Source organism: Primulina tabacum, chromosome 14 (assembly GCF_025594145.1).
Source record: "Primulina tabacum isolate GXHZ01 chromosome 14, ASM2559414v2, whole genome shotgun sequence".
Taxonomy (NCBI): domain Eukaryota; kingdom Viridiplantae; phylum Streptophyta; class Magnoliopsida; order Lamiales; family Gesneriaceae; genus Primulina; species Primulina tabacum.
Genome location: NC_134563.1, coordinates 32723196 through 32747909, shown reverse-complemented (window position 1 = coordinate 32747909; position 24714 = coordinate 32723196). Strand labels below are relative to the sequence as shown.

Genomic DNA, 24714 nt, shown 5'->3' with positions numbered 1-24714 from the left:
GACAGACGGACAGTCAGAACGTACTATTCAGACATTAGAGGATATGTTGAGAGCTGTAGTTATGGATTTTGGCATTGGTTGGCAGGATTCATTACCACTTGTCAAGTTTTCTTATAACAATAGTTATCAAGTGAGCATCGGAATGTCACCATTTGAAGCACTATATGGCAGGAAGTGTCGATCTCCTCTGTATTGGGACGATTTATCTGAAGCACCCATTGTAGGACCTGATATGATAAGAGATATGACAGAGAAGGTAAAATTGATTCAGAGTCTTATGAGAGCTGCTCAGGATAGACAGGCTAAGTATGCGAACATCAGGAGACGGCCGTTGATTTTTGAGAAAGGTGACAGAGTTTTTCTGAAAATATCTCCATTTCGTGGTACAGTTAGATTTGGAAAGAAGGGTAAATTATCACCGAGATTCATAGGTCCGCATGAGATTTTGGAACGTGTTGGTGATTTGGCTTATAGATTAGCTCTTCCTCCTGCATTATCAGGTATTCATGATGTTTTTCATGTGTCTATGTTGAGGAAATATCATCCAGATCCTTCTCATGTACTTCCACCCGATGAGATTGAGTTAGATCAGAATTTGAGCTACATTGAGAGACCGATTCAGATTCTAGACAGAAAAGATAAACAACTCAGAAATAAATTGATACCATTGGTTAAAGTACAGTGGAATAGATATGGTGTCGAGGAGGCAACTTGGGAATTAGAAGATAAAATGAGACAAAAATATCCAGAGTTATTCAAATGAAGTACGCTTCTATTCTCGGTTTTAATTTCAGTATTGATTATTACATGTTAGACTTGAAAGAGATGATTGATTTCGAGGACGAAATCTATTTTTAGAGGGGAGGAATTGTAATGCCCGAATTTTGATATAATATGGCAGTAGTTGTGATGGTTCTTGGCTTTACGTTATGGTATGAATGGTAATGATGTTATAGAATGGAATAGATAATGGATGGGTAGAATCAAAGGTGGAATTTGAGCTAAATAAGTAATGGAAGTGCAGAAACGGTATGAAAAATATGGCACAAGTTGTGGTTTTTAGAATAATGTTTTGTATATTGATCCAATTGATGTGAGGTTACTTTCATTAGAAAGATAAGACATAAGGCTATAACTTTCCAGTTTTGAGTTTTGTTCAAATCATTAGGGAAGATGAGCCAAAAGCGCCCTGAAGTGTGTCGTGCGTATCGTCGTTCTTACAATGACACATGTTGGGAGATTGAGCATAACTTTTTACTCAGATCTCCAAATGACATGAGGCCAATTGGAGATGCAAGACAAGACATAGGACTACAACTTTCTAGTTTACCACTTTTCCTAATTCTGAAGGGAAGAGGCGTTTCGAAAGCAATCTTTGTAGTGGATGTGCACAGAGTGCGCGTCCGGGCGGGAATTAATGTGCGCCCGGGCGGGTCTTGTTCGGGAAAAATGGTGTTTTGGCCGAGAGTTCCGCGCCCGGGCGGAAAAAGATGTCCGCCCGGGCGGCCAGCGATTTTTAAAAAGCGTGTTTTCGAGATTTAAGTGATATAATAGAAGAGTTGGTTCACTTTTCCCTCATTTCTCTCCTCACTTCTCGATTTTTCACTCCAAGGGAAGCTAGAGTTCTCTTTTTCCTTCATTATCATGCAATAATAATGCATAAAATGCATAAAAATAATTAAATACAATTTAATAAAATAAAAATACATTATATGCTTTAAAAGAATTTAATAAAATATCAAAGAAATTTAATAATTTACATGCATGTGGTTCACGTGGACTTTCCGATTTTCGGGACGTTACACATAAACTTATCGTTTCTTGTTTCGGAAATTTTTGAATCATAATAGTACCTTTGAACTTATAAACATGTTTGTAACAAAAATAAACATAATTAGCAAAATAGTACAAATCAATGTCGAATAGAACATATCATATTATGAATGATAAATTTAAAACATACATATTTATTTTAAAACATAAGCTCGTTTACCTATTTTTTCTTGAAATAAAACGTGAACGAAGTTACTAGAAATGATCGAACAAGTGTTGTTTCTTGCTATCGAAACTTGTTTCAAATGGGATGTTGTTTATGCTTGAAAAAAGGTGTCGATTGGTTCGACTCTTGGACAGATTTTCTGTAGAATTTCATTACTAGGATGCTCGAAAAATGTTGCAGCCATGGGGCTCGAAGTTGATGGTGTTTTGATGCTTTTAGGTGTAATTTTACTAATGAACTTGATGGATATTTATAGAGGTATAAAGCGGTGGTTACCACCCACTACTTCCTCCCACTATCTCAATCAACCACCCATGACTAGACCATGATTACCCCCATGTTGTGCCTCCATAACTCCTCCATTGTAGTGGTAGAAGCAAGTGGATAGTGGCAGTGTAATTTTTCGACCGGGTCTTCACGGGTGCGAGTTCTCATATACTTGTGACTTGTACTTTCATTTTTATTAACAAAAATTAAGCTACTTTCTGAAGTTGCCTTTGAACCAAATGGATTCTCACATAACGGGAAATGCTGCACCATTTTCAAACTCAATGGATGATATATCCAAACAACACAGCTCCCAGTTTGCTAGTAGCTTGAAGGTAAAACTCTACACCTGTGTACATACTCTTTATTAGTTGATTAGATTTTTAGAAAGAAAACATTTTTTGATATAAGAGAGTTTTTTAAACAACTTTTTGAACCCTTGAAAGCAGTCTCATATTGTGAAACAGTAAAGTACTGTTTTTTGTCTCTACTTGTACTCATGCATGAAGCAATTTTATTTAAGTTTCTTGGGCACTACACATGAAAGATTCTTCAGCCTTGAATAAAAATCTAGATAACTGGCTACTTTTTATTGCATCTGACGTTCTCATTATTTACATTGATTTTAGGATTTAAAAAATCTGAGGGAACAGTTATATTCGGCAGCCGAATATTTCGAATCATCCTATGTCAAAGAGAATCATAAACACTTGTACGTCATTAATTAATAACAGATCCTATATATTATTTGTTCTGAATTCGAAAGAATCGATACAGATTTTGCTACTGATTGGAATTTGATATATTCAAGTTTTCAGTTTGGTAGAGGGGTCCAAAGATTATGTTGCTAGAGCTCTTGTCCATACTGTTGATCATTTTGGCTCTATGGCTGATAAACTCAAAAAATTCTTGGATGAGAAGGCCAATGAATTCTCTGATACAAATATTCGATTTTCTTCCATTCAACAGGTATAAATTTTTGAACTCTTGCTGAATCTACACCATAAAAATTGTTAATTTTGTGGTGGAGTAGTAGCTATTTTTGCCTTGTCCAAAAATTTTATGGTATGGCTGATATTTGTATGAATTGGAGGATCCTTTTCTGCACATTTTTCCTGTGGTAGATAATATATTCTGCTCAAATTTTTCCCATATTACAAAAGGTACATTATAGCATATATTTAATTGTATGTATGAAAGCGTAGAGATTAAACACTTACCAAGGATTCTTGGACTTGAGAGGCCTATCGAAACAGTCGATGATAAAGCACCATAAGAAGTACAACATTCCAGGCAATTACCTTCGTCATTTTTTCAGTAGCCCTTCAACTATCAATCCTTATTTTTTGTATTTAGACATCAGCTTATCATTGTCCTGTCAAATTTTTTTTTTTGGCGTGCAGTTGCAGATAATGTTATATCAGCCAAATCAAAGTTTTTGCACAAAGATTGCAGTCCATGTCCTGAATATGACAAGCACCAACAAGATCAAAGTAATTGTTTTGTTTTATTATTTTTTAAAAAAAATTGGTTGTGTTTATTTTCTTTAAATGCTCTGGTGATCAGAATTTGTGCATGAAGGGCGAAGGCACTTAACATTCAGTGTAAAATTTCGGCAGGAAACTACGTTTTTAACTAAAGAATGTAGAACCTTGGGAAAAAAGATTATTCGGATGGCTCTTGTCACGTCCCTTACTAGTTTGTCTCTAAATAGCTAAACTTGTATATCTATTGTGTTAGTGGGATTTTTAGTTTTCTGCGTGAACAGAACCAAAATTTATGTTATGGTCCCGAGTTATGGATCAAGTTAAGGGCAGTGAACCGTAGATTTATGATGAAATTGAGGGTCGTTTTGGGTAGACATTTGAGGCTCTCACGATCTTTTAGCACTAGTATTTTAGGAAGATATATGTTTAACCATTTATTTACATGCACTCAGGGACGGAGCCACCCCAAAGGTGGGGTGGGCTCCAGCCCAGTCTATTTTTTTGTGACTAATTAGGAATATGAAATGAGTTTTCTTTTTTTTTAAATTGTAGCCTTGTATTTTTAATTTTTTTCCCGATTTTTAGCCCAATATTAGCCCATTTCCTGAGGGTTTTCTTTTACGGCCGTCCTCCTAAAATGGAAACAAGAGGATGAAAGCTGCTAGTCTCCTGCTGATTTAAAATTTCACGTGAAGGAATTTTTAAATATTTGATTTATATTATTTAATGTTGTTTATCGATTCATTCAGCCCAGGATAAATTTTTTTTCTGGCTACGTCCCTGCATGCACTCACTTATAAATACATTGAATCATTCTCCCTCTCAAGATAAATTTTCCTATCTACTACTAAAGATAAACTCAAATCCTAACATAAATAGAAGATCATTTTATCTTTGAAATGATCCTATTATTCAAAAAAATAAGAGAACAACAAATCATATTTCTAAATAAAATAGTATAGCAGAATAATTCATTGAGCTTGAAATTTACATCTTGTTGTATTATATTATTCCATATAAGGCCCATGACATTACTCCCCCTTGGAGATCATGGTTGTCCTCAACCATGAGGGAAGGGTACTAAAAATTGTGTTGTACTTTTATGCATTTGCTTATCCCAAAAAGCTTGGGGTAGTGGTCGATAATCTTCAGGTGGGAGTTGTAGACTTCAATCAATATTTCCTTTGGTTTTTTTTAAGAAAGAGAAATGAAACATAGTGTGAAGTTTTGAATTTGCCGGTAGTTGGAGCTTGTATGCAATTAGACCCTCCCGTTCAATGGCCAATTTGTCTTCCTGAACATTTTTAATTGATTGTTGCAAGCCTATGGACGTGGGTTTTCTATTCCAAGTGATTAATTAGAACTTGCTGCCTTTTTTCAGTAGCTGTCATATCCTCCGGATACAGAGCTTTGATTTGATGTTGTAGTGCCTGGAATTCCCCAATGACGATTGCACTATTTTTATGGTCCCGAGTTATGGATCACATTAGGGGGTGGTGAATGTGGATTTATGATAGAATTGAGGCTCGTTTTGAGAGAGAACCCTACGATCTCGTAATTGACTTGAGGCTCACATGATTTTATCAAAGATAAATTTATCTATCCACTGTTTAATTAACAAACAACCAGACTTTATTAGTGTAAACAGTGAAAATAGAGTAAAAAATTTCTGTTTTGAACCTACAGAAGACATGACATCCTCGTAAGTAGGACATCTCAAAAATTTCAACAACACAACAACATTTATATACTCGAAAATAGATTTCAATACATTAAACCAAACATCAATTACAAACAGAGCCACGCAAGCTCAATGAAACATAATAAATTCCAAGACTCAAGTATAAACATACAAATACACGAGACATCTCCTCGAAAAATGATTCAATATATAGTATAAATATCTAGAGACTCCAAACTCATTACGACTCAACTCATTGTGCTCCAATGACAGACATTCTGCCCACTGCATCAGAACCACATGTAACTTGCTATGGAATCACAAACAAACCACAGCAGCCCTGAAGGACATGGGTCAAAACCTAGTACGAAGATCAAAAAACTTAAAGAATATATAAATGAAATGAAATGTAATCAATATAATGCAATGCATGTAGGGTACCAGATAATCTCGAGTATCAAATTAGATCTGATAAATCAATATCAACAATTGTGGCCCCATGTGTCAGGGGTGTGACATGTCAAATACGCCATCGTCCCTGCACATCTGCATCAAAGGTGTCAGTATGCAGGACTGCTCGACCCTTCCGCTGTTCATTAGAGGTGTGACGCTTACACGCCCCCGAATCTGATGTCTAAAAAACTCATCCAAGAGTAAACAGAAATCTCATAAACAACAGAGTCATGGCTAGATATAAATGCAAGTTCAACCATGCATATAAATCCACATATTATTCTAATATATGCAAAATCATGTTTTAATTTATGAATGAAGAATAATCTTAAAATGCATTCCAATAACTGTAAGAAAATTATCAATATGAACATTAACCTTCAACTTTAATTACCACAATAATTTATGAAGTTTCATATGCTTCCTGGTTATCCAAACTTGTGACAATTAATTAATTTCACATCAACTTCTATTTATTTTTCAATAAACAACAATTAGCCTAAAATTCCAAAATCACTATTTAGGCTTTAAAATTCTAAAACTTGCGACTTATAAATTAAATTCCAAAAAAAAAAGTTTCAACATCGTCAAAAGCTAGAGTATTTAAACAACTAATTGTTAGAATATAATATATTATTGTTAGCTCTCAAGGGTAGATTAGTCATTTATTCTTTTTGTGTTTACCCTAGGTATATAAACATATTCTCTTTGTATTATTTATTCAGTTTTACAATACTACGACTTGAGTTTTCCGCTCACTCTCTATTTCTTCATGGTATCAGAGCCTCCATCTCATGGATCTGTCAATCGTAGAGAAGAACTGTTAATCTTATCCACAGCTTTCGCGGATCGAACTCCGCGGTGAGTTCGCTGGGGGGCAGCGCGCCCCCGCCCGGGGTTTGGGACGGAGCCCCTACCGATTTTTTTTTGCTGTTTTCGTACAACTTTTCGTTCGTCTAGTTTCTCTTTGGTAATCGACTTCTTCTCTGCATCGTGTTTTGTTTTATTCGTTCGGTTTTGTTTGGTTTTGGCATCATGGCTACTCGTAAAGACGATTCTCTTCAGTCAATTAGTGTTCAATTGGATGGAAAAAATTATTCGTATTGGGGTTATGTTATGAATAATTTCTTGCGGGGGAAATCGATGTGGGGCTACGTCACAGGTGTACGAGACAAGCCTACAGACCAGACGAACCCTGATTATGCTGTGTCATTGGATGTTTGGGAGGTAGATAATTCGAAGATTATTACGTGGATTAATAATTCTGTTGCGCACTCAATAGGTGCTCAATTGGCAAAATACGAGACTGCTAAGGAGGTTTGGGATCATCTGGCACGCTTGTATACACAGTCTAATTTTGCCAAACAATATCAATTGGAGACAGATATTCGTGCCCTTCAGCAGAAAGATATGAGCATCCAAGAATTTTATTCTGCCATGTCGTCACTCTGGGATCAATTGGCATTAACAGAATCTGCAGAATTGAGAGCATTCTCACCTTATATTGCTCGGAGAGAAGAACAGCGCTTGGTACAATTTTTGATGGCACTTCGGAATGATTTTGAGGGTCTGCGTGGGACGATTCTTCATCGTAACCCTCTTCCTTCTGTTGACTCGGTTGTAAGTGAATTGTTAGCTGAAGAGATTCGTCTTAAGTCTCACGTTGACAAAGGGACAATCCCGATTACACCATCTGTCTTTGCAGCTCCTCAACGACCTCAAGCTAATCACCAAAACAAGTCAAATACGAAGGTTTCTCAAGATGAGTGTGCTTTTTGTAAAGAGAATGGGCACTGGAAAGCTCAATGCCCACTATTGTTGAGTAAAGGAAAAGTGCAGCCGCAACAGCAACAACAACGACCACATAACACTCCGTGGAAACCACAACAGCAACATCAGCCATCTCAGAACACTCCATGGAAACCACAGCAGCAGCAGCAGCCATCTCAGAACACTCCATGGAAACCTGGTAATCCATCAAACCAGTGGACATATCGACCACCTCAGTCTAACAATGCAGTTGCTGCACCGTCTTTTGATCCGTATGTGTTTGAGCAGTTTCAACAGTTCCTCGCTTCACAGCCTCATGCTATGTCAGCTTCTTCACATATAGGTTTGTCATCCTCTGGCACTTCAGGTATATCTTCGTCCATCTGGGTCTTGGATTCAGGAGCATCTCATCATATGTCCCCTGATTTGTCATCTTTTGCTTCTTTGTCTCACAATTCTTCCATTGAAATTGTGACTGCTGATGGTACACCTATGCCATTAGTAGGCGTTGGTTCTCTTGTTACGTGTTGTTCATCTCTTCCCGATGTATACTATATTCCCAATCTTACACTTAATCTTGTTCCGGTCAGTCAATTATGTGAGTCTGGATACTTAGTCTACTTTTCTTCTTCAAATTGTTATGCGCAGGACCCGCGATCCCAGAGGCTGATTGGGACAGGCCGTAGACAGGGGGGACTTTATGTTTTGGATTATCTCAGAGTACCAGATGTTGCAGCATCTAGTGTGGATCTCTCTTCTTTTCGTTTGAGTCAGTCGTCTTCTGTTTTTTATTTATGGCATAATCGTCTAGGACACGTTTCCGCGTCTCGTTTGAATTTTTTAGCGTCTACAGGAGCACTAGGAACTTTGAAAAGTCATGATATTTCTGATTGTAGTGGTTGTAAACTGGCAAAATTTTCGGCATTACCATTTTATAAAAGTCTATCTTTTTCTCCTACTCCTTTTGATCTTGTTCATTCAGATGTGTGGGAACCATCTCTTGTTCCCACGAAAGGGAGGTCGAGATATTATGTTTCTTTTATTGATGATTGCACTCGTTATTGTTGGATTTATCTGATGAAACATAGATCTGATTATCTTGCAATTTTCAATGATTTTAAAGCTCTTGTGAAAAATCAACATTCAGCTGTCATCAAGTGTTTTCATTGTGATTTGGGGGGGTGAATACACTTCTAATGATTTTTCGCGTTTGCTTGCTTCTGATGGTACCATACGTCAAACCTCGTGTAGAGAAACCCCTGAACAAAATGGTGTTGCCGAAAGAAAACAAAGACATATTGTTGAAACAGCTCGCTCTTTCTTACTGTCTTCTAATGTTCCTAGTGCATTTTGGGGTGAAGCAATTCTTACTGCTGTTCACGTGATCAATAGAATCCCAACTTCACACAATTCAGGTTTGTCACCCTTTGAAAAAATGTATGGTCATGCTCCTGATTATTCTTCATTGCATGTTTTTGGTTGTGCCTGTTTTGTTCTCCGACCGCAGATCGAGCGCAATAAGTTGTCTCCGCGCTCTGCTCTGTGGGTTTTCCTGGGTTATGGTATTGGTCAAAAAGGATATCGTTGCTTTGATCCAATTAGTCAAAAACTTTATGTCTCTCGTCATGTTGTGTTTCTTGAACACGTTCCATTCTTTTCTATACCTGTTAGTTCGCATAATATGACACATGCAGATCTTATTTGTATTGACCCTTTCACCTCCGACACCGACGAGACTTTGCCCACGACCACACTAGAGACTCCTGCTCCTCCAAATCCCCCTACAACAACCCAATCATCTCCTGGCATCGCGGATAATCCTCCACTCCGTCAGTCCACTCGGGTTCGTAAGTCTACTCGACTACCTGATTTTGTTTATTCGTGTTATTCTAGCTCTTTCGCTTCATTTGTTGCCTCTGTTCATCGTCTCTCTGAGCCTTTATCCTATAGCGAAGCTGTTGGTAATCCACTTTGGCAGAATGCTATGGCTGAGGAACTGACTGCTCTTCATCATACTCATACATGGGATTTGGTTATGTTGCCACCCGGAAAGCACACTATTGGCTCTCGTTGGGTCTACAAGATCAAGACCAAATCTGATGGATCTATTGAACGCTACAAAGCTCGTCTTGTTGCTAAAGGTTACTCTCAGAAGCATGGCATGGGTTATGAGGAAACATTTGCCCCCGTTGCTAAAATGACGACAGTTCGTACTCTAATTGCTGTTGCTTCTGTTCGTCGATGGAAAATCTCTCAGATGGATGTCAAGAATGCTTTCTTGAATGGTGATCTTCATGAAGAAGTTTTTATGGCTCCTGCTCCTGGTGTTGCTCACCAACCTGGTGAAGTTTGTAGACTTCGTAAGGCTCTTTATGGTCTCAAACAAGCTCCTCGTGCTTGGTTTGAGAAATTTTCTATAGTGATTACTTCGCTTGGGTTTATTCCTAGTCATCATGATTCCGCATTATTTGTCAAGTGTACTCCTGCAGGTCGTATACTTCTGTCTTTATATGTTGATGACATGATAATCACCGGTGATGATATTGATGGTATTGAGGCTTTGAAGTCTGAGTTAGCTCGCTGCTTTGCTATGAAGGATTTAGGTTTGCTACGTTACTTCTAGGAATTGAGGTTGCCTATTCTCCAAAAGGTTATCTTTCATCTCAGTCAAAGTACATAGCAGATCTATTTGAGCGTGCACGTCTAACTGATAACAGAATAGTTGATACTTCCTCTTGAGACCAATGCTTGGTACTCTCTGTCAGATGGACCTCCTTTGCCAGATCCTACCTTATACAGTACTATTGTTGGCAGCTTGGTTTATCTCACTGTGACTCGTCCAGATATTGTGCATGCTGTTCATGTAGTAAGTCAGTTTGTCACTGTACCAACTACAGTTCATTGGGCTGCTGTTCTTCGCATTCTCAGGTATCTTCGGGGAACTCAGTTTCAGAGTCTTTTGTTTCTCTCTACTTCCTCCTTAGAGCTGCGTGCATACTCTGATGCTGATTGGGCTGGCGATCCCACGGATCGTAAGTCAACCACTGGCTTCTGTATTTTTCTTGGAGATTCTCTTATCTCTTGGAAAAGTAAGAAACAAGCTGTTATCTCTAGATCTTCTACCGAAGCCGAGTATCGTGTTATGGCTTCAACTACTTGCGAGATTGTTTGGTTACGTTGGTTGCTTGCGGATTTCGGTATTCTTCTTCGTCATCCTACTCCGTTATATTGTGATAATCAGAGTGCAATTCAGATTGCACGCAATTCAGTTTTTCATGAGAGGACAAAGCACATTGAGATCGATTGTCACGTCACTCGTCATCATCTCCAGCTTGGCACCATCACGTTACATTTTGTTCCTTCTTCTCTGCAGATAGCTGATATGTTTACCAAGGCACATTCCGCTTCGCGCTTCCGTTTTTTGTCTGACAAACTCTCCATGCTTTTAGCTGTAGCATCGTGAGTTTGAGAGGGGATGTTAGAATATAATATATTATTGTTAGCTCTCAAGGGTAGATGAGTCATTTATTCTTTTTGTGTTTACCCTAGGTATATAAATATATTCTCTTTGTATTCTTTATTCAGTTTTACAATACTACGACTTGAGTTTTCCGCTCACTCTCTATTTCTTCACTAATAACCACATATTCTTAAAATTCCCAGAATTTGACAATATACTTCAAAATTCTTCAAATTATCTTTCAAATATCGATGAACTAAATGGTGAAAAAAACATAGTAGAGCAAAGCTTAAAAACCAAACCGAGGATCGTCCCCTCGTGTATGTGCTTCGAGGATCGTCTTGGACGTCTGTTTCTCAGGATACAACGAAAAAACCAGCAGTGACTTAGCACGAGACACTACTACGGTAAACTGAAAACGTACATTTACTTTATCACCGAAATTTAACGGAGGCCAAATGAAAAGCTAACAATATGAAATGCAAGAGAATACTTGAAAGAGATAAGATTTTCATATATCTGAAATGAGGAAATGAACACACAATTTATAAGCTCCAAAATGCACACCAAAAGTCATGCATGATTAATTAACTCAATTAGTCTTCTCATTAACTCAAGAATATGAAGAGCCAAAACTCGTCAATTAACTTAAGAATGTGAAAAGTCAAAATACACTTCCACAATAATGAGCCACAACTAACTACAGAATGTGGAGAGCCAAAAGATACTCTCACATTTATGAGACATAATTTTTATTCAAACTCTAAATTTGATTCAAATTCCAACAAAAGGTTGAAGGGAGAAATGTGCTTACGTTCTTTCTTCACATCATTGATACACAAAGTTGTTTAAAACATTACCACTGGTAATACTAGAGATGATGTAAATTAGGGATGATGTAAATGAATCAAAATGTTTGTGAACTATTCGAAACTCGATTCGATAAAAGTTCATTTAAGCTCGTTTAATAAGACTCGATAAGATAAACGAACCAAGCTCAAGCTTTACAATATTTGGCCCGTTAACTCGTGAACATGTTCGTTGGTAAGTTCGTGAGTCTATCTCTTAGATGAAAAATACAATTTTCATATTTGATTTATTGATTTAGCACATTACTTATAAATATATAGAAAAATCTATTAAATTTATTTATTATAATAAATTTAAAATTTTTAATAAGAATTTTATATTTTTCTCCAAATATAAAATTTATTTTTTAATGAATTTAATGAAAATTTAAATGTATAATTCATATTTATTAAATTCGTTTAGGCTCGATAAAAGATTGAATAAGCTTGTGAGCCATGAATATATTCGTTAAATAAAGCTCGAGTTCAGCTCGATTATAAATGAATCAAGCTCAAATATTCAAGAGTTCGGCTCGACTCGACTCGATTGTATCCATAGGTAATACATAGGAAAATCAGAACACATAAAATAATTCATCATTTTCAAACAAATGAGGTTATTCTTGACGCATCTTAGCCTCTAACTCTCGTGTAGCTTCTTCTTTCCAATCTCTACTCCACTACACCATGACCAAAGGAATCATCTTGTTCCTAAGTTTATCTTTGTGGTTCAAAATTTGCACTGGATGTTCAACATAGCTAAGTGAATTGTCCTACTCCACATCATCGGTACTAAAGACATGATACGGATCTGACTCGTACTTCCACATCATAGATACATGAAACACATTATGTATCAAAGACAAACTATGCGTCAAGTTCAAACGATAAGCCAATGAACCAATCCTCTCAACAATCGCATAGGGACCAATATAACGTGGATCTAACTTTCTTCTATCCTCAAATCTCATAGTACCACGAATCAGTGATACTTTCAAGAAAACATAATCGGCAACCTGGAACTCTAAAGGTCAACGCCTTTTATTAGCATCATAATTCACTGGATTTGAAATTTCTATCTTGTTGTAGTATATTATTCCGTAAAAGGTCCATGACAATTTACTTTGAAGGGATTAAAAATGTTGAACTCAACATGCGACATAATTATAAAACAAAGAACTAGTGATTGGGTTGGAAAAAAAAAATCCCCACTAATAAAATTGTGTAAAAATGTGGTTTTTTGCATTCATAATAAGGCACATATTCTACCTTCCTTTTCTCCGGTTCAATTAAATTTGTATCACATAGTCATCAAAATTGAATATTTATAATGCCTATGATTTGTCATGAAGTGAAAACTTACTTTTGCCACAGATATTCCATTCGATAAAGCTTTTCAAGTAGCAAAATCAGAACATAAATCATCTGTATTAAGGTAAAAGATAACATCAGAAAAATGTGGTTTTTTCTTTATCATTCATTTTTTTTTTTTTTGAGACATTTCTTGGTTATGAATATAGCTTTCAGTTTGATATTCTTTTATGTAGAAAAGGACAGTCAAGGATTGAAAGTGCTGAAAATTCTCCAATTTCTAAAGTCTTCTCTTACACAGGGATTGTGTCTAATAGAGAATCAGGTGAGTGCATAGTATATTTAGCTCGAATGATTCATCAAATTGTAACTCTATCTCTCAAAAATTGCAGTTTTGAATTTATTGTATTTACATTGACGATGAAATATGATTATAATTCTTAATCGAGATTCTTGTCTATAAACTATTCTCGTTCGAACGTCGACAATGGGTTCCTACAAACGTTCGGGATCACTCGATTCATTTGATTAGCATACAAATAAGTCCCCATGCAGAGCTGAGTTACATGCTCAATTACAATATTTTGACATGCTTCCTTGAATTCAAACCAGGGAGCTGCTCAGTCTCACCTCTTCGTTTGCCACTCAGAAGGTCGGGAACAATCCCTTACAGATCAATGTCACCTAACCTTTCTAACAAAGAACATAAGGTAAGCAATGAATTCCAGCCTTCTAATCTCAGATATTTCTGCATGCAGTCTAGCTTAGACGAAGAAACATCAGTTAATCCTTTTGATGCCATGTGTACAATAAATATTATTGCAGAGTTCATTAGAACTAAGACGAGCCATTTCAGTTTGCAGAAGATTCGAGATGAGAAATCGAGAAAGAGATACTGAATCTTATCTCAAGAGAAGTAGCCATATATTCAAAGCATTTCTTAACATACCTAGTTCAAGAAAGGAATTGTAGATTATTGGAGATGACAGATACAGACAGTTCCATTACTAATATATGCATGATCAAGGTCATTTTAGTGGTTTATCTACTAAGACAAATATTTACCCGTCACAGATTTTAAATGCTAGCAGTCGATTGTGAATTCTAGTAGACTGTAGAGTGTAGGCTATTTAAACTTAAAGCACGTAAATAACAAAACTATATACATTGAATATTACTGTGCATACAAAGAGATAAGATGAGGTTATTTCAAGGAATTTCCGTTGATATAATAAGATAGAGAATAGTGTAAAACCATTTAATTACATTCAAGTTTAACTGACATAAACAACAATCTTTGTGTGCAATTTTTATCTTTTAGGCTTTTATCATTTATGTTGAAGTGTATCTTTGATTAAAGGAAGAATGAAAGAGATACTGTTCGAGAAAATCTGCTTTCCAACTCAACAGCCAAACATTGAGCAGAAAACTAGAATAATGCTTCCTTGTATAACAAACTAGACGATTTTTGCAAGAAGGAAATCACCGGGTCCATTCCAAAATACAGAGGAGAATACAAACATGTCGAAAGGGAGATACATCATAGGGATAATCCGAACATTTTAAGACCAGAATTTACAGAACGTCAGCATTTGACTTCATGACCAAATCATCTGCATCGAACTGCAAGATTCTACCTATGAAGGGATTGCAGGCCACATATTATCTCGTTTCAATATTTTGAACACCGTATGAACATGTATGAAGGGGAGTTTTACTGGAAATATTACATATTTGTTTTTGTTCAAAATCCAATATCAAAACTTGGGAACTCGGCTATTTCCTTTGTAATGACATCATATATTAGAGTCTCCGGTTCAACATTGGAGGGATCTTGAGAAGCACCTTTATTTGATCAGCCATACCAAAACCATGAACTCCTCCTTCATGGTCTACCTTACTAGTTCCTTTGTTTTCTTCACAAAACTACAGCAGCGAGAAAAAAAAAATTTGTTACTGTCAATAAAGCTCAAAATTCATATACTGCTACCAAAACATCTTAACATGTTTGACCTTTTCTACTATATTGGAGCTCAAATCATTTGTTGATGTAGCAGTTAGTTTAGTTCTATGCTTTGCGAGGTAATAGAACATGATAAGGCCAAATCTTGCAAATATTTTAGTGATTTAATTTTATAATATTTGCCCTTATCTAGAATTTTTATCCCTAATTTTGTGATTATTTGAATTAATAATTTTAGATTTGAATAAAAGTGAAAAAGTGTTTAAATTAAGAGATAAAATAAATTTACTAGATTTCAAAAGAAACAAAATATCAAAAGAAGAGAAATAAAATATTTTTATTCCTTGATGATATTGAAATCTTGAAAAATCTATGTAAATCTTGATAAATATCTTATATATACTTTCTTTACTTGACATGGGCTTAGAAGGGAAGAAAGAAGGAGGCCCATTGAGTAAGGATAAAAGGAGAAGAGGCAGAGACGTGAAAAGGAGGCGCAAAACAAAAGAAAAAACCAGCGCGGAAGGGACAGATCAGAGGAGAGGAGAGAAGAGAGAAGCATACAGAGGGAAGAGACAGAAGAAGGCATCGCAGAAGGAGAGGGAAGGAAGAGAGCATAACAGAGGAGGAGGGCCGTAATAGGAGAGAAGAGGAAGGAAGCACAGAAGAAAAAAGCTACGATGAAGTAGTGAGAACGCGGAAGAAGAACATAAGGGGAGGAAGATTGGAGGACAGAAGCTGAAGGAATTCCTCACACACGTCTAAATCACAGAGAATTCCTCTTATTTCCTTCTTTCTTTTGTTTTCTTCTATGAATTTAAATATGACTTTTCACTTATATTTTGAATTCATGGAATAATTTTCTTTAGGCTAAGACCACAATAGGGCCAAACAATACTTTATTTGATATTTGTTTTATTTTCATTATATTATTTTTCTAGATTTTAATTATTGATTGACGTTGGTTTAATATTTATTATTAATAGCCTGATCAACTATTTACATGTCTGTTGATTAATCACGAATCGGAAGATGATTGATTAAATATAGCAACAAAGACGTCATCAACACATGGTTAAACTGACTAGAAATAGTATTCAGTTTCAGTGTGCGATTTTAGGTGAAAACTGAAATTCCACAAAGATTTAATGCATTTAGATCTAATTAAATTCAATTAGAAATAATTTAACTGTTAGATTTAAATAGGTTTATTAACTCGAGGAATCGTTTAACAAATAAATTTGGGGATTTCACCGTGATTGTCAAGAATTAAATAATTAATTGGATTTTAACACGTGTCAACATAGTAGAGTTTGGTACCGTTGTGTGTCTTAGTTATTTATTTGAATTTGAATCCCTTCTTGATATATGAATCCGTCGTTTTAATTGCAATTATTTTATTTGATAATTTAGATTAATAATCCACGTATCATCTTTTTATTTATTTTGTCTAGCTTAAGTCAAGTGATATAAATTCTAATAATTAAATATTAGTCTCTGTGGGATCGATACTTGGACTCATCATCCATTTACTATAACTTGACCTAGTCCACTTGCTAGATTTATTTCCAACCGAAATCGTCGGTCAGAACACTAAATCATCATGAAGAGCCAGATTCTAGGCATGAAAGTTAGAAATATAGTTTGTCTTTGCATGAAATGATTTGGGGGGGATTTTCAAGTTCCACATTTTTGTTCGCTATCATGAGAGATGCTGATGTTGAAGTTGTTTGTCCAAATGAATTCAAGGTCCGAGTTTCCAGTATTTCAGGCTCTGCAGCTGAAGAAATTAACTCCAACTCACTATTATCAGTGTCCTCAACATTACAGGTGAGCAATGTATGGTTAAAAGTTTCAGAGCTGCAGTAAAGTAAGGAAAAGATTAAAAAGAAAATTAACACCGACTAAGGTTAGTAAATGACCGTGAATGAGTGTGATTGTCCATCATATATATTCCACCAAAAAGCAGGATTAACTATGAAAGTGTGTGGACATGGCCAATGGAGAAAAACGAATGCATTGTCCAAAGTTTTCCATGATGCAACATGTTCCATTGTTGTTAACCAGATTGACAAATCTTCAACTGATATCACAAAAAGTTAGTTGACATTATCTTAATAGAAAGTGTGAGCTCTGTCGAAGAACAAAATCATTTCCCACAGAAGTGAGATTCAGATATAGAACCAAATTTTTGGATACTTCAGCAATTTTCCTATGTCATCGAAAGAAATACTTTTGTCTCTATTTTCAGAAAATATTTTTCATATTCAAAATTGAAACAAATCATTACCATTGCATTTTCATTTTCTATTGCAAATACATATTTTTTCATCATATTTTTCATGTTTCCTAACGTACTTCCATTCATAATTTTAAATTGTGTCACATACCAGAAATATACAAGTACACACATAAGTGTGTGTGTGTGAAATAATTAAATCAATATATTCTTAAATGACAAGACATCAACAATAACGATGTATTCTTCAGGAAATAAGAGCAAATATAAGTTATATTCTCCAATATTAACTTCCAAAAAAACATTCCCCACAAACACATATCTGCAAATGCCAAAACAAGACAGAGAACTATCAATGATTTTTGCCTGTTAATAGACAGAAAAAGAACTACACAGAACCAAGACAGTTTAAGACAGTGTGTCTGTTACTAACAAATGCATCGACAACTTCAAGGCTCTGAAACCTGAAACTGTTTACAGCACTCCAATTGAAACAGTAATAAAAAAAATGCTATTTTTAAATTTGATTACATTTTTTGCAGTATGCATACCTGAGACAGAATGCAGATGAGCTAGTCTGAGATCTTCTTGCATTTGCAGAAAAAGAGCAATTTTTTTCTGCATCATTCAGAATTTCAACATCCTCGTATTTTATAATCTTAGTGCTACAATCACCATCCAAGACTTCTTTTTTACTTTTAACTTCTGCACATCCATTGCAATTTTGTGCATAGATGTTTATGTGATGCTTGATACCATAATGAACTGAAGAATCTGAGCCATGGTGCTCCTCCAGTAAATGTTTGTTCTCTGAGACTTACTTTTGGGTTTTCGGAGAATGGACAAGATTTCAAGGGCTGCCACAAAATAAACTTGCAACACTCAGGTTATAATAAGGAATTAGGATGTACAAGAATAACACATAAGATAGTAAAAATGGGATGAGTGGATGCTATTAGCATAGTATATTTGCACGAATTTACTGACATAATCATTTGTAGATGCTTAAATATCATAGGAAGTGATGAAACAAAGAGATACTGAAATTCTCAATTTAGTATATTCTGCAAACTATGAACTTGTTATCCGCGGCATGGTGAACAGTATCAAATTTAAATTCCTTATGAATGTTTCTACTGCATAAACCAAAACAAAAACAAAAATAAAGGATTGCCAAAAAAATTGTTTTAGGAAATTATAAATAATATTTTAATAACCACAGCACAACTGATTGGTAAACAAGGTCTGAATCATGTTCATTGAAGAAACGATGCAGCATAATCATATATAACTCTTCTAAAAGAACAACACTGACATCTTTTCCTGGATGCAGAAACAGGAACGAAGTCAAAGCACACACTAATATAAGAGATCACGAAAAGAAACATTGAACAAGAAGAGTGAGACATCATTTGACATTGTATATAAACTGGATACACATTGCTACTAGTACAATAGAAGAAAGATAGAAAAAATTATTTCTGAATCGATACTGATCTGGAACAAATACGGATGTACTAATTGCAATGCTATCCAGATCAAGGGATCTATCACCAGCACGTTTAGGCACATTTGTGAATGTTCTACGACTTATATTGGTGTTTACAACCTTGCAATTTGAATCACCAAAGTCAGAATGTTCCTTTTGAGAAGTTTTGTATTGTGGTTGTCCTTGCATTGAAACCAACATAAAATAAATAAGATGAGATGATTAGATGACATGTCTCCCCAAGTCAAGTATTCTTAGAGGAAAAGGAAATGAAAACATTTCAATTCACTGATAAAATGCTATTTAATTGGATGTACTTGTTTAAACTTTAAAATAAATGAGGTCAGGTTACAGTTCAATATGTATGGATCATCTTCTCCTCTTGAATAGCATAGAAATCTAACAAAACCTGGCAAAACAATATGAACCATGGCACAAGGAAAAGTAACGAAAAAAAGAAATCCATCCTCTTATAATTACACTGCTAACTTAGTTTTATACAAGCAGTTCAAAAATGCTATTGCTTTTACTTTGTACTGCGAACGAATTCCTCCATGATTTGAGGTATAGATGCTGGAAAAATTTTCCAAACCCCCAAACTAGGCATGGATGAAGTTGATAATCATGAAAAAACAGTAAAATTTACCAAACTGCAGACTTTTATAAATATGGTAGAAAGGGATGTACTGGCATGAAATTTCTCGTAACAAGAAATTTCAGCTTGACTATCAGATATATTTTTTCCAACTATTTTGTGATTTTTCACTGGTGGATCGATTGGCGGCTTACGATCTACCTGTTCTCCAATCTCCACTAAATGACCCTCAAATGCTAGTGATTCACCAGAATTAACTAGTTCTTTCTTTCTCAGAAACCTGCCACCCAAGAGCGCTCTGTTTGTATCATACAGCATGACCTCATGGCAGAAAACAATTAAGGGAGGTTATAATATATTGAATGGATAAGAGCAACAAATAAGATGAATGGAAAAAATGAACACTCTGCATTTCAAGCATTCACTTTTAAATTACTTGGTGTAGATGAGCAGTATGTCGTCACAATTGGTATCGAGAAATGAAATTATGCACAATATCCATACTTTAAAAAAATGAATAAATTGATGTTAAAGCTGAATATCACATAAACGTTTGGATCTTGATATCAAGATTGACTCATAAACAAAAGAATTCCGTGAACTCAAAACTCTGAGAAAGACAAGAAAAGGGAAGAAATTAATATATGAAATTTAGGATAGAAAATTGTTATGAATTTTAAATTTTTTCCTTCAGTTTCAGCTTTCTTTTCATTGAATTTAATTATAATTGATTGTTAGACAACAATACCTAGAACAATTTGCATCAAGTTTCTCCAGCATCCTACTTATATCCCTGGTTACTTGGCTGTAAAGACATCAAATAAAATCAGAATATTTTATTTACAAGACTTGATCATAATCTACACCCCCCCTCAAGCTTGGCAATAGATGTTGATTAAACCAAGCTTGCCAACAAGAAATTCATGAGTTTCTTTTGACAATCTTTTTGCAAGGAGATCGGGCAGTTGATGAATAGTAGTAGGCACATGTTTAATACTAATAATCTTTGCATTTAACTTATCTTTGATGAAGTGTCGATCAACTTCAACATGCTTGGTTCGATCATGATGAACTGGGTTGTGAACAATGCTGATGGTTGATTGGTTGTCACAATAAAGTTGCATAGGGTCATCATATTGCATTCTCAGTTCATTCAACACTCCTTTTATCCGTATTAGTTCGCACACTCCATGAACCATTCCTCTAAACTCTGCTTCTAGGCTACTTATCGCAACTACTAATTTTTTTTACTATGCCAATATACTAGATTCCCCCAAACAAATGTATAATACCCTGAGGTTGACTTTCGATCAGTTATAGAACCTGTCCAATCTACATAAGTGAATACATGCATCTTCGATCATCTTTGTTTGCAAAGAAAAATCCTCTCCCAGGGGTTTGTTTCAAGTACCTTAAGATTCTACATACTGCATTAAGGTAACCTTGACATGGTGAATGCATATACCGACTCACCAAATTGACAGCAAATGCAATGTCTTGACGAGCATGGGCTAGATAGATGAGTTTCCCAACGACAAGTAGATATCTACCTATATCCACTGATGTTCCCTCAGACATTTTTCCTTTGTTTCCAAGCTCGATTGGCGTCTTGCTTGGCTTGGAACCCAACATACCAGTTTCTTCTAAGAGACCTAGTGTGTATTTCTTTTGAGAAAAGGAGATACCTTTCTTGCTTCTTGTTATCTACACCCCTAGAAAATATTTCAACTCACCTAGAACCTTGACTTCAAACTCATTTGCCATTAATTGTTTGACATTCTCCATCTCTTGGATATTATCCCATGTGACAATTACGTCGTCAACATACACTATGAGAATGGTAATTTTAACTTCTTCGGAGTGTTTAATTAACAGTGTATGATCTGTTTGTCCCTGCGTATATCTAAAGCCTTTTACAACCCTGAAAAATCTATCAAGCCAAGCTCTTGGAAACTGCTTCAATCCATATAGAGACTTGTGGATTCTGCATACAACTTGTTTATCCATTTTTTCTTCAAATCCTGATGGTTGGCTCATATAGACTTCATCTTCAAGATCCCCATCAAGAAAGGCATTTTTTATATCAAGCTGATGGAGAGGTCAATCAGGATTAGCTGCTATAGAGAAAAGTGTTCTTACAGTATTGAGATTTGCATCTGGAGCAGAAGTTTCATTGTAGTCTATTCCATAGGTTTGGGTGAATCCCCTGGCAACCAAGTGTGCTTTGTATTTTCAATCCATCTGCTTTATATTTGATTGTAAAAACCATTTGTACTCTACTGTATTTTTTCCTTCTGTCAATTCCACTAAGCTCCAAGTATTATTCTGTATAAGAGCCTTCGTTTCTTCTAAAACAGTCATTCTCCACTCAGGATTAGCCATAGCTTCTTGGATAGACCTGGGAATTATAACACTTGACAAACTAGAGGTAAAAACATGAAAAAAGAGGGAAAGACGTGAGTAGGAAACAAATTTAGCTATGGGATGTTGAGACAAGATCTCACACTTTTCTGAACTGCTATAGTATAGGCAACTCAAGACAATGGGAATAACCTGACCGATCATCCACCATCGGCTCGGTTTCATGACAGTGAGTAGGATTCACAACATCGATATTTGCTTGAGATTTTTTTCGCCTTGAGTAGACTTGTAGTTTTGGTTGAGGTATTGATTCTCCCTCAGTGTCTAATATTGGTTCAGAAACGGGATTATGAAGATGAGTGACAAAATTGTCCAGGTTAATGCCAAAGAGAGGTGGAATATCCCAACAAGCTTTATGAGAGTTCCCCCCTGAAGCGTAGAAGGAGAGAAATAACGGGCGTGTTCAAAAAAGGTAACGTATCGAGAGACAAAGAGGCATTTGGTCAGAGGTCAATCGCACTGATAACCCTTCTGAGTAGGAGAATACCCAACGAAGACAGTTTTCATGGCCTGAGGAGCAAGCTTCCTACAGTTTGGGATTATGACTATGGATAAACGTGGTGCCCCCAAAGGTTCGAAGCTGGTGAGAGTAGGAGATATGAGGGAAATGTTGAATGAAAACGGCACCCCCCACGAATGTCGGCACAATAGTCAAAGAAAGTTAGCTTTGACGGAAATTTTCAGACGCGTTTTCACGCTGACAGGAAGTTCTATCAACAGAGCTCTATTCTTTCATTCTGAAATCATTCCTTCTTCGAGTTTTCTCTCATCTAAGCATTTGAATGCTTAGTTCTATAATATTTATAAGTTGTTTTGTTCTCCTGTATTAAGAGAGTGTGTGTTCTCTTTGGAAACACAGTGAGTGAGTTGTACATCATAAAATATTATAGTGGAATTTTTTTCATCTTGCCCGTGGTTTTTACCCTAATAATTTTTAGGGGTTTTCCACGTAAATCTCGGTGTCCAGTTTATTCTTTATTTTCGAGTTTATTATCTCAAATTCCGCTATGTGGGACCAACAAGTGGTATCAGAGCCTTGGTTTAAAATTTCTTAAAATTCTGAGTATGCTCTGTGGTTGCAGCCTAGACTAATCTTCCACATCATAAAAGATTTTTTGAGATTTTTTATTTAGGGCGAGATTATTTTGTCCAGTCTACTAAAATTGTTGTATGCATAATGGCGGGAAGGTACGAGATAGCAAAGTTCAACGGAAGTAATTTTATGCTATGGAAAATAAAGATACAAGCAGTTTTAAGAAAGGAGAATTGCTTAGCGGCTATTGGAAATAGACCGGTGGAGATTACAGATGATGGAAAGTGGAATGAGATGAATGATAATGTTGTTGCCAATTTACACTTGGCTATAGCAGACGAAGTTTTGTCAAGTATCTCTGAGATAAAAACAGCCAAAGTTATCTGGGATACTCTAACAAAGATGTACGAGGTCAAGTCGCTACACAACATGATTTTCCTAAAGAGAAGGCTTTATACTCTTCGGATGGTGGAATCCTCATCAATGACCGACCATATCAACACACTAAATACTCTATTTGCCCAATTCACTTCCATGGGGCATAAAATAGGGGAAAATGAACGTGCGGAGTTTCTACTTCAAAGTCTACCAGATTCATATGATCAACTTATCATCAACATTACCAACAATATTCTTATGGGCTTTCTAAGATTCGACAATGTCTTAACTGCGGTTCTCGGAGAAAAAAGCCGGCACAAGAATAAGGAAGATAGGTTGGTAACTTCGAAGCAGGCAAAGGCTTTAACGATGATAAGAGGAAGATATATGGACCGTGACTCCAGTGGGAGCCAAAGACGAGGTAGATCAAAGTCGAGAAGTAAGAAGAAAAATATTTACTGCTTTAAATGTGGCGGTAAAGGGCACTTCAAGAAAGAGTATACAAGTATCGATAAAATGTCTCAAGGAAATGTGGCAAGTACTTCAGGCAGTGGTGAAATATTATTCAGCGAAGCGGCAACAGTTGCAGAAGGCAGACACAAATTTTGTGACACGTGGATAATGGATTCAGGAGCGACGTGGCACATGACGTCTCGGACAGAATGGTTTGATCATTATGAACCAGTCTCAGGAGGATCTGTATTCATGGGAAATGATCATGCCTTGGAAATCGCTGGGGTCGGTACTATCAAAATAAACATGTTTGATGGCACCATTCGCACCATTCAGGAGGTACGACATGTGAAAGGAGTGACGAAAAATCTTTTGTCCTTGGGGCAATTGGATGACATCAGGTGCAAAACTCGGATCGAGAATGGGATCATGAAAATTGTTAAAGGCGCGCTTGTGGTTATGAAAGCGGAAAAGGTTGCTGCAAATCTGTATGTACTTTTGGGAGAAACACACAAAGAGGCAGAACTAGCAGTTGCATCAATTGGTTCAGGAGAAGAATTAACAGTGTTATGGCATAGAAAACTCGGGCATATGTCAGAACGAGGGTTGAAAATTCTCTCAGAACGGAAGCTGCTGCCGGGACTTACAAAAGTGTCACTACCCTTTTGTGAGCATTGTGTTACCAGTAAACAACACAGATTAAAGTTAGGCACTTCTACTACCAGGAGCAAAAGCATATTGGAGCTGATTCATTCGGATGTTTGGCAAGCACCGGTTGTATCCCTAGGAGGAGCGAGATACTTTGTCTCGTTCATTGATGATTTCTCTAGGAGATGTTGGGTGTATCCAATCAAGAAAAAATCAGAC

The 24714-nt window shown here is 36.1% G+C and overlaps 1 protein-coding gene and 1 long non-coding RNA gene across 10 annotated transcripts; one reads left to right on the top strand and one right to left on the bottom strand.

The window, feature by feature from the left end:
* The first annotated feature begins 1842 nt into the window (after positions 1–1842).
* Positions 1843–14435, top strand: LOC142525589 (protein ABIL4-like). Of its 3 annotated transcripts, none has more exons than XM_075629908.1 (8): positions 1843–2601; positions 2896–2978; positions 3085–3235; positions 3472–3759; positions 13340–13400; positions 13513–13601; positions 13889–13986; positions 14133–14435. In XM_075629908.1, exons 1-5 carry the CDS (start codon positions 2506–2508, stop codon positions 13367–13369), a joined length of 648 nt encoding a protein of 215 aa, XP_075486023.1. In that variant the 5' UTR covers positions 1843–2505; the 3' UTR covers positions 13370–13400; positions 13513–13601; positions 13889–13986; positions 14133–14435. The 3 variants fall into 3 exon arrangements, with proteins under 3 accessions (XP_075486023.1, XP_075486021.1, XP_075486024.1); XM_075629906.1 differs by having other exon boundaries at positions 14102–14435; XM_075629909.1 differs by lacking the exons at positions 13340–13400; positions 13513–13601; positions 13889–13986; positions 14133–14435 and having other exon boundaries at positions 3676–3864.
* Positions 14436–14675: 240 nt separating this feature from the next.
* LOC142525090 (uncharacterized) lies at positions 14676–22602 on the bottom strand. Of its 7 annotated transcripts, XR_012815019.1 has the most exons (4): positions 18030–22602; positions 17162–17322; positions 15290–17099; positions 14676–15202 (listed from the first exon to the last, which is right to left on the bottom strand). It is a non-coding gene; the product is annotated as an uncharacterized LOC142525090 (long non-coding RNA). The 7 variants fall into 7 exon arrangements; XR_012815018.1 differs by lacking the exon at positions 17162–17322; XR_012815022.1 differs by lacking the exon at positions 15290–17099 and having other exon boundaries at positions 14687–15202.
* Positions 22603–24714: the final 2112 nt, after the last annotated feature.

Excerpts from the sequence above, each read along its gene's own strand:
- LOC142525589 (XM_075629908.1), top strand. The coding sequence starts at position 2,506 with ATGGATTCTCACATAACGGGAAATGCTGCACCATTTTCAAACTCAATG. Across the intron at positions 2,979-3,084 it reads AAAGAGAATCATAAACACTT|TTTGGTAGAGGGGTCCAAAG; the intron begins GTACGTCATTAA and ends TCAAGTTTTCAG. Across the intron at positions 3,236-3,471 it reads GATTTTCTTCCATTCAACAG|AGATTAAACACTTACCAAGG; the intron begins GTATAAATTTTT and ends ATGAAAGCGTAG.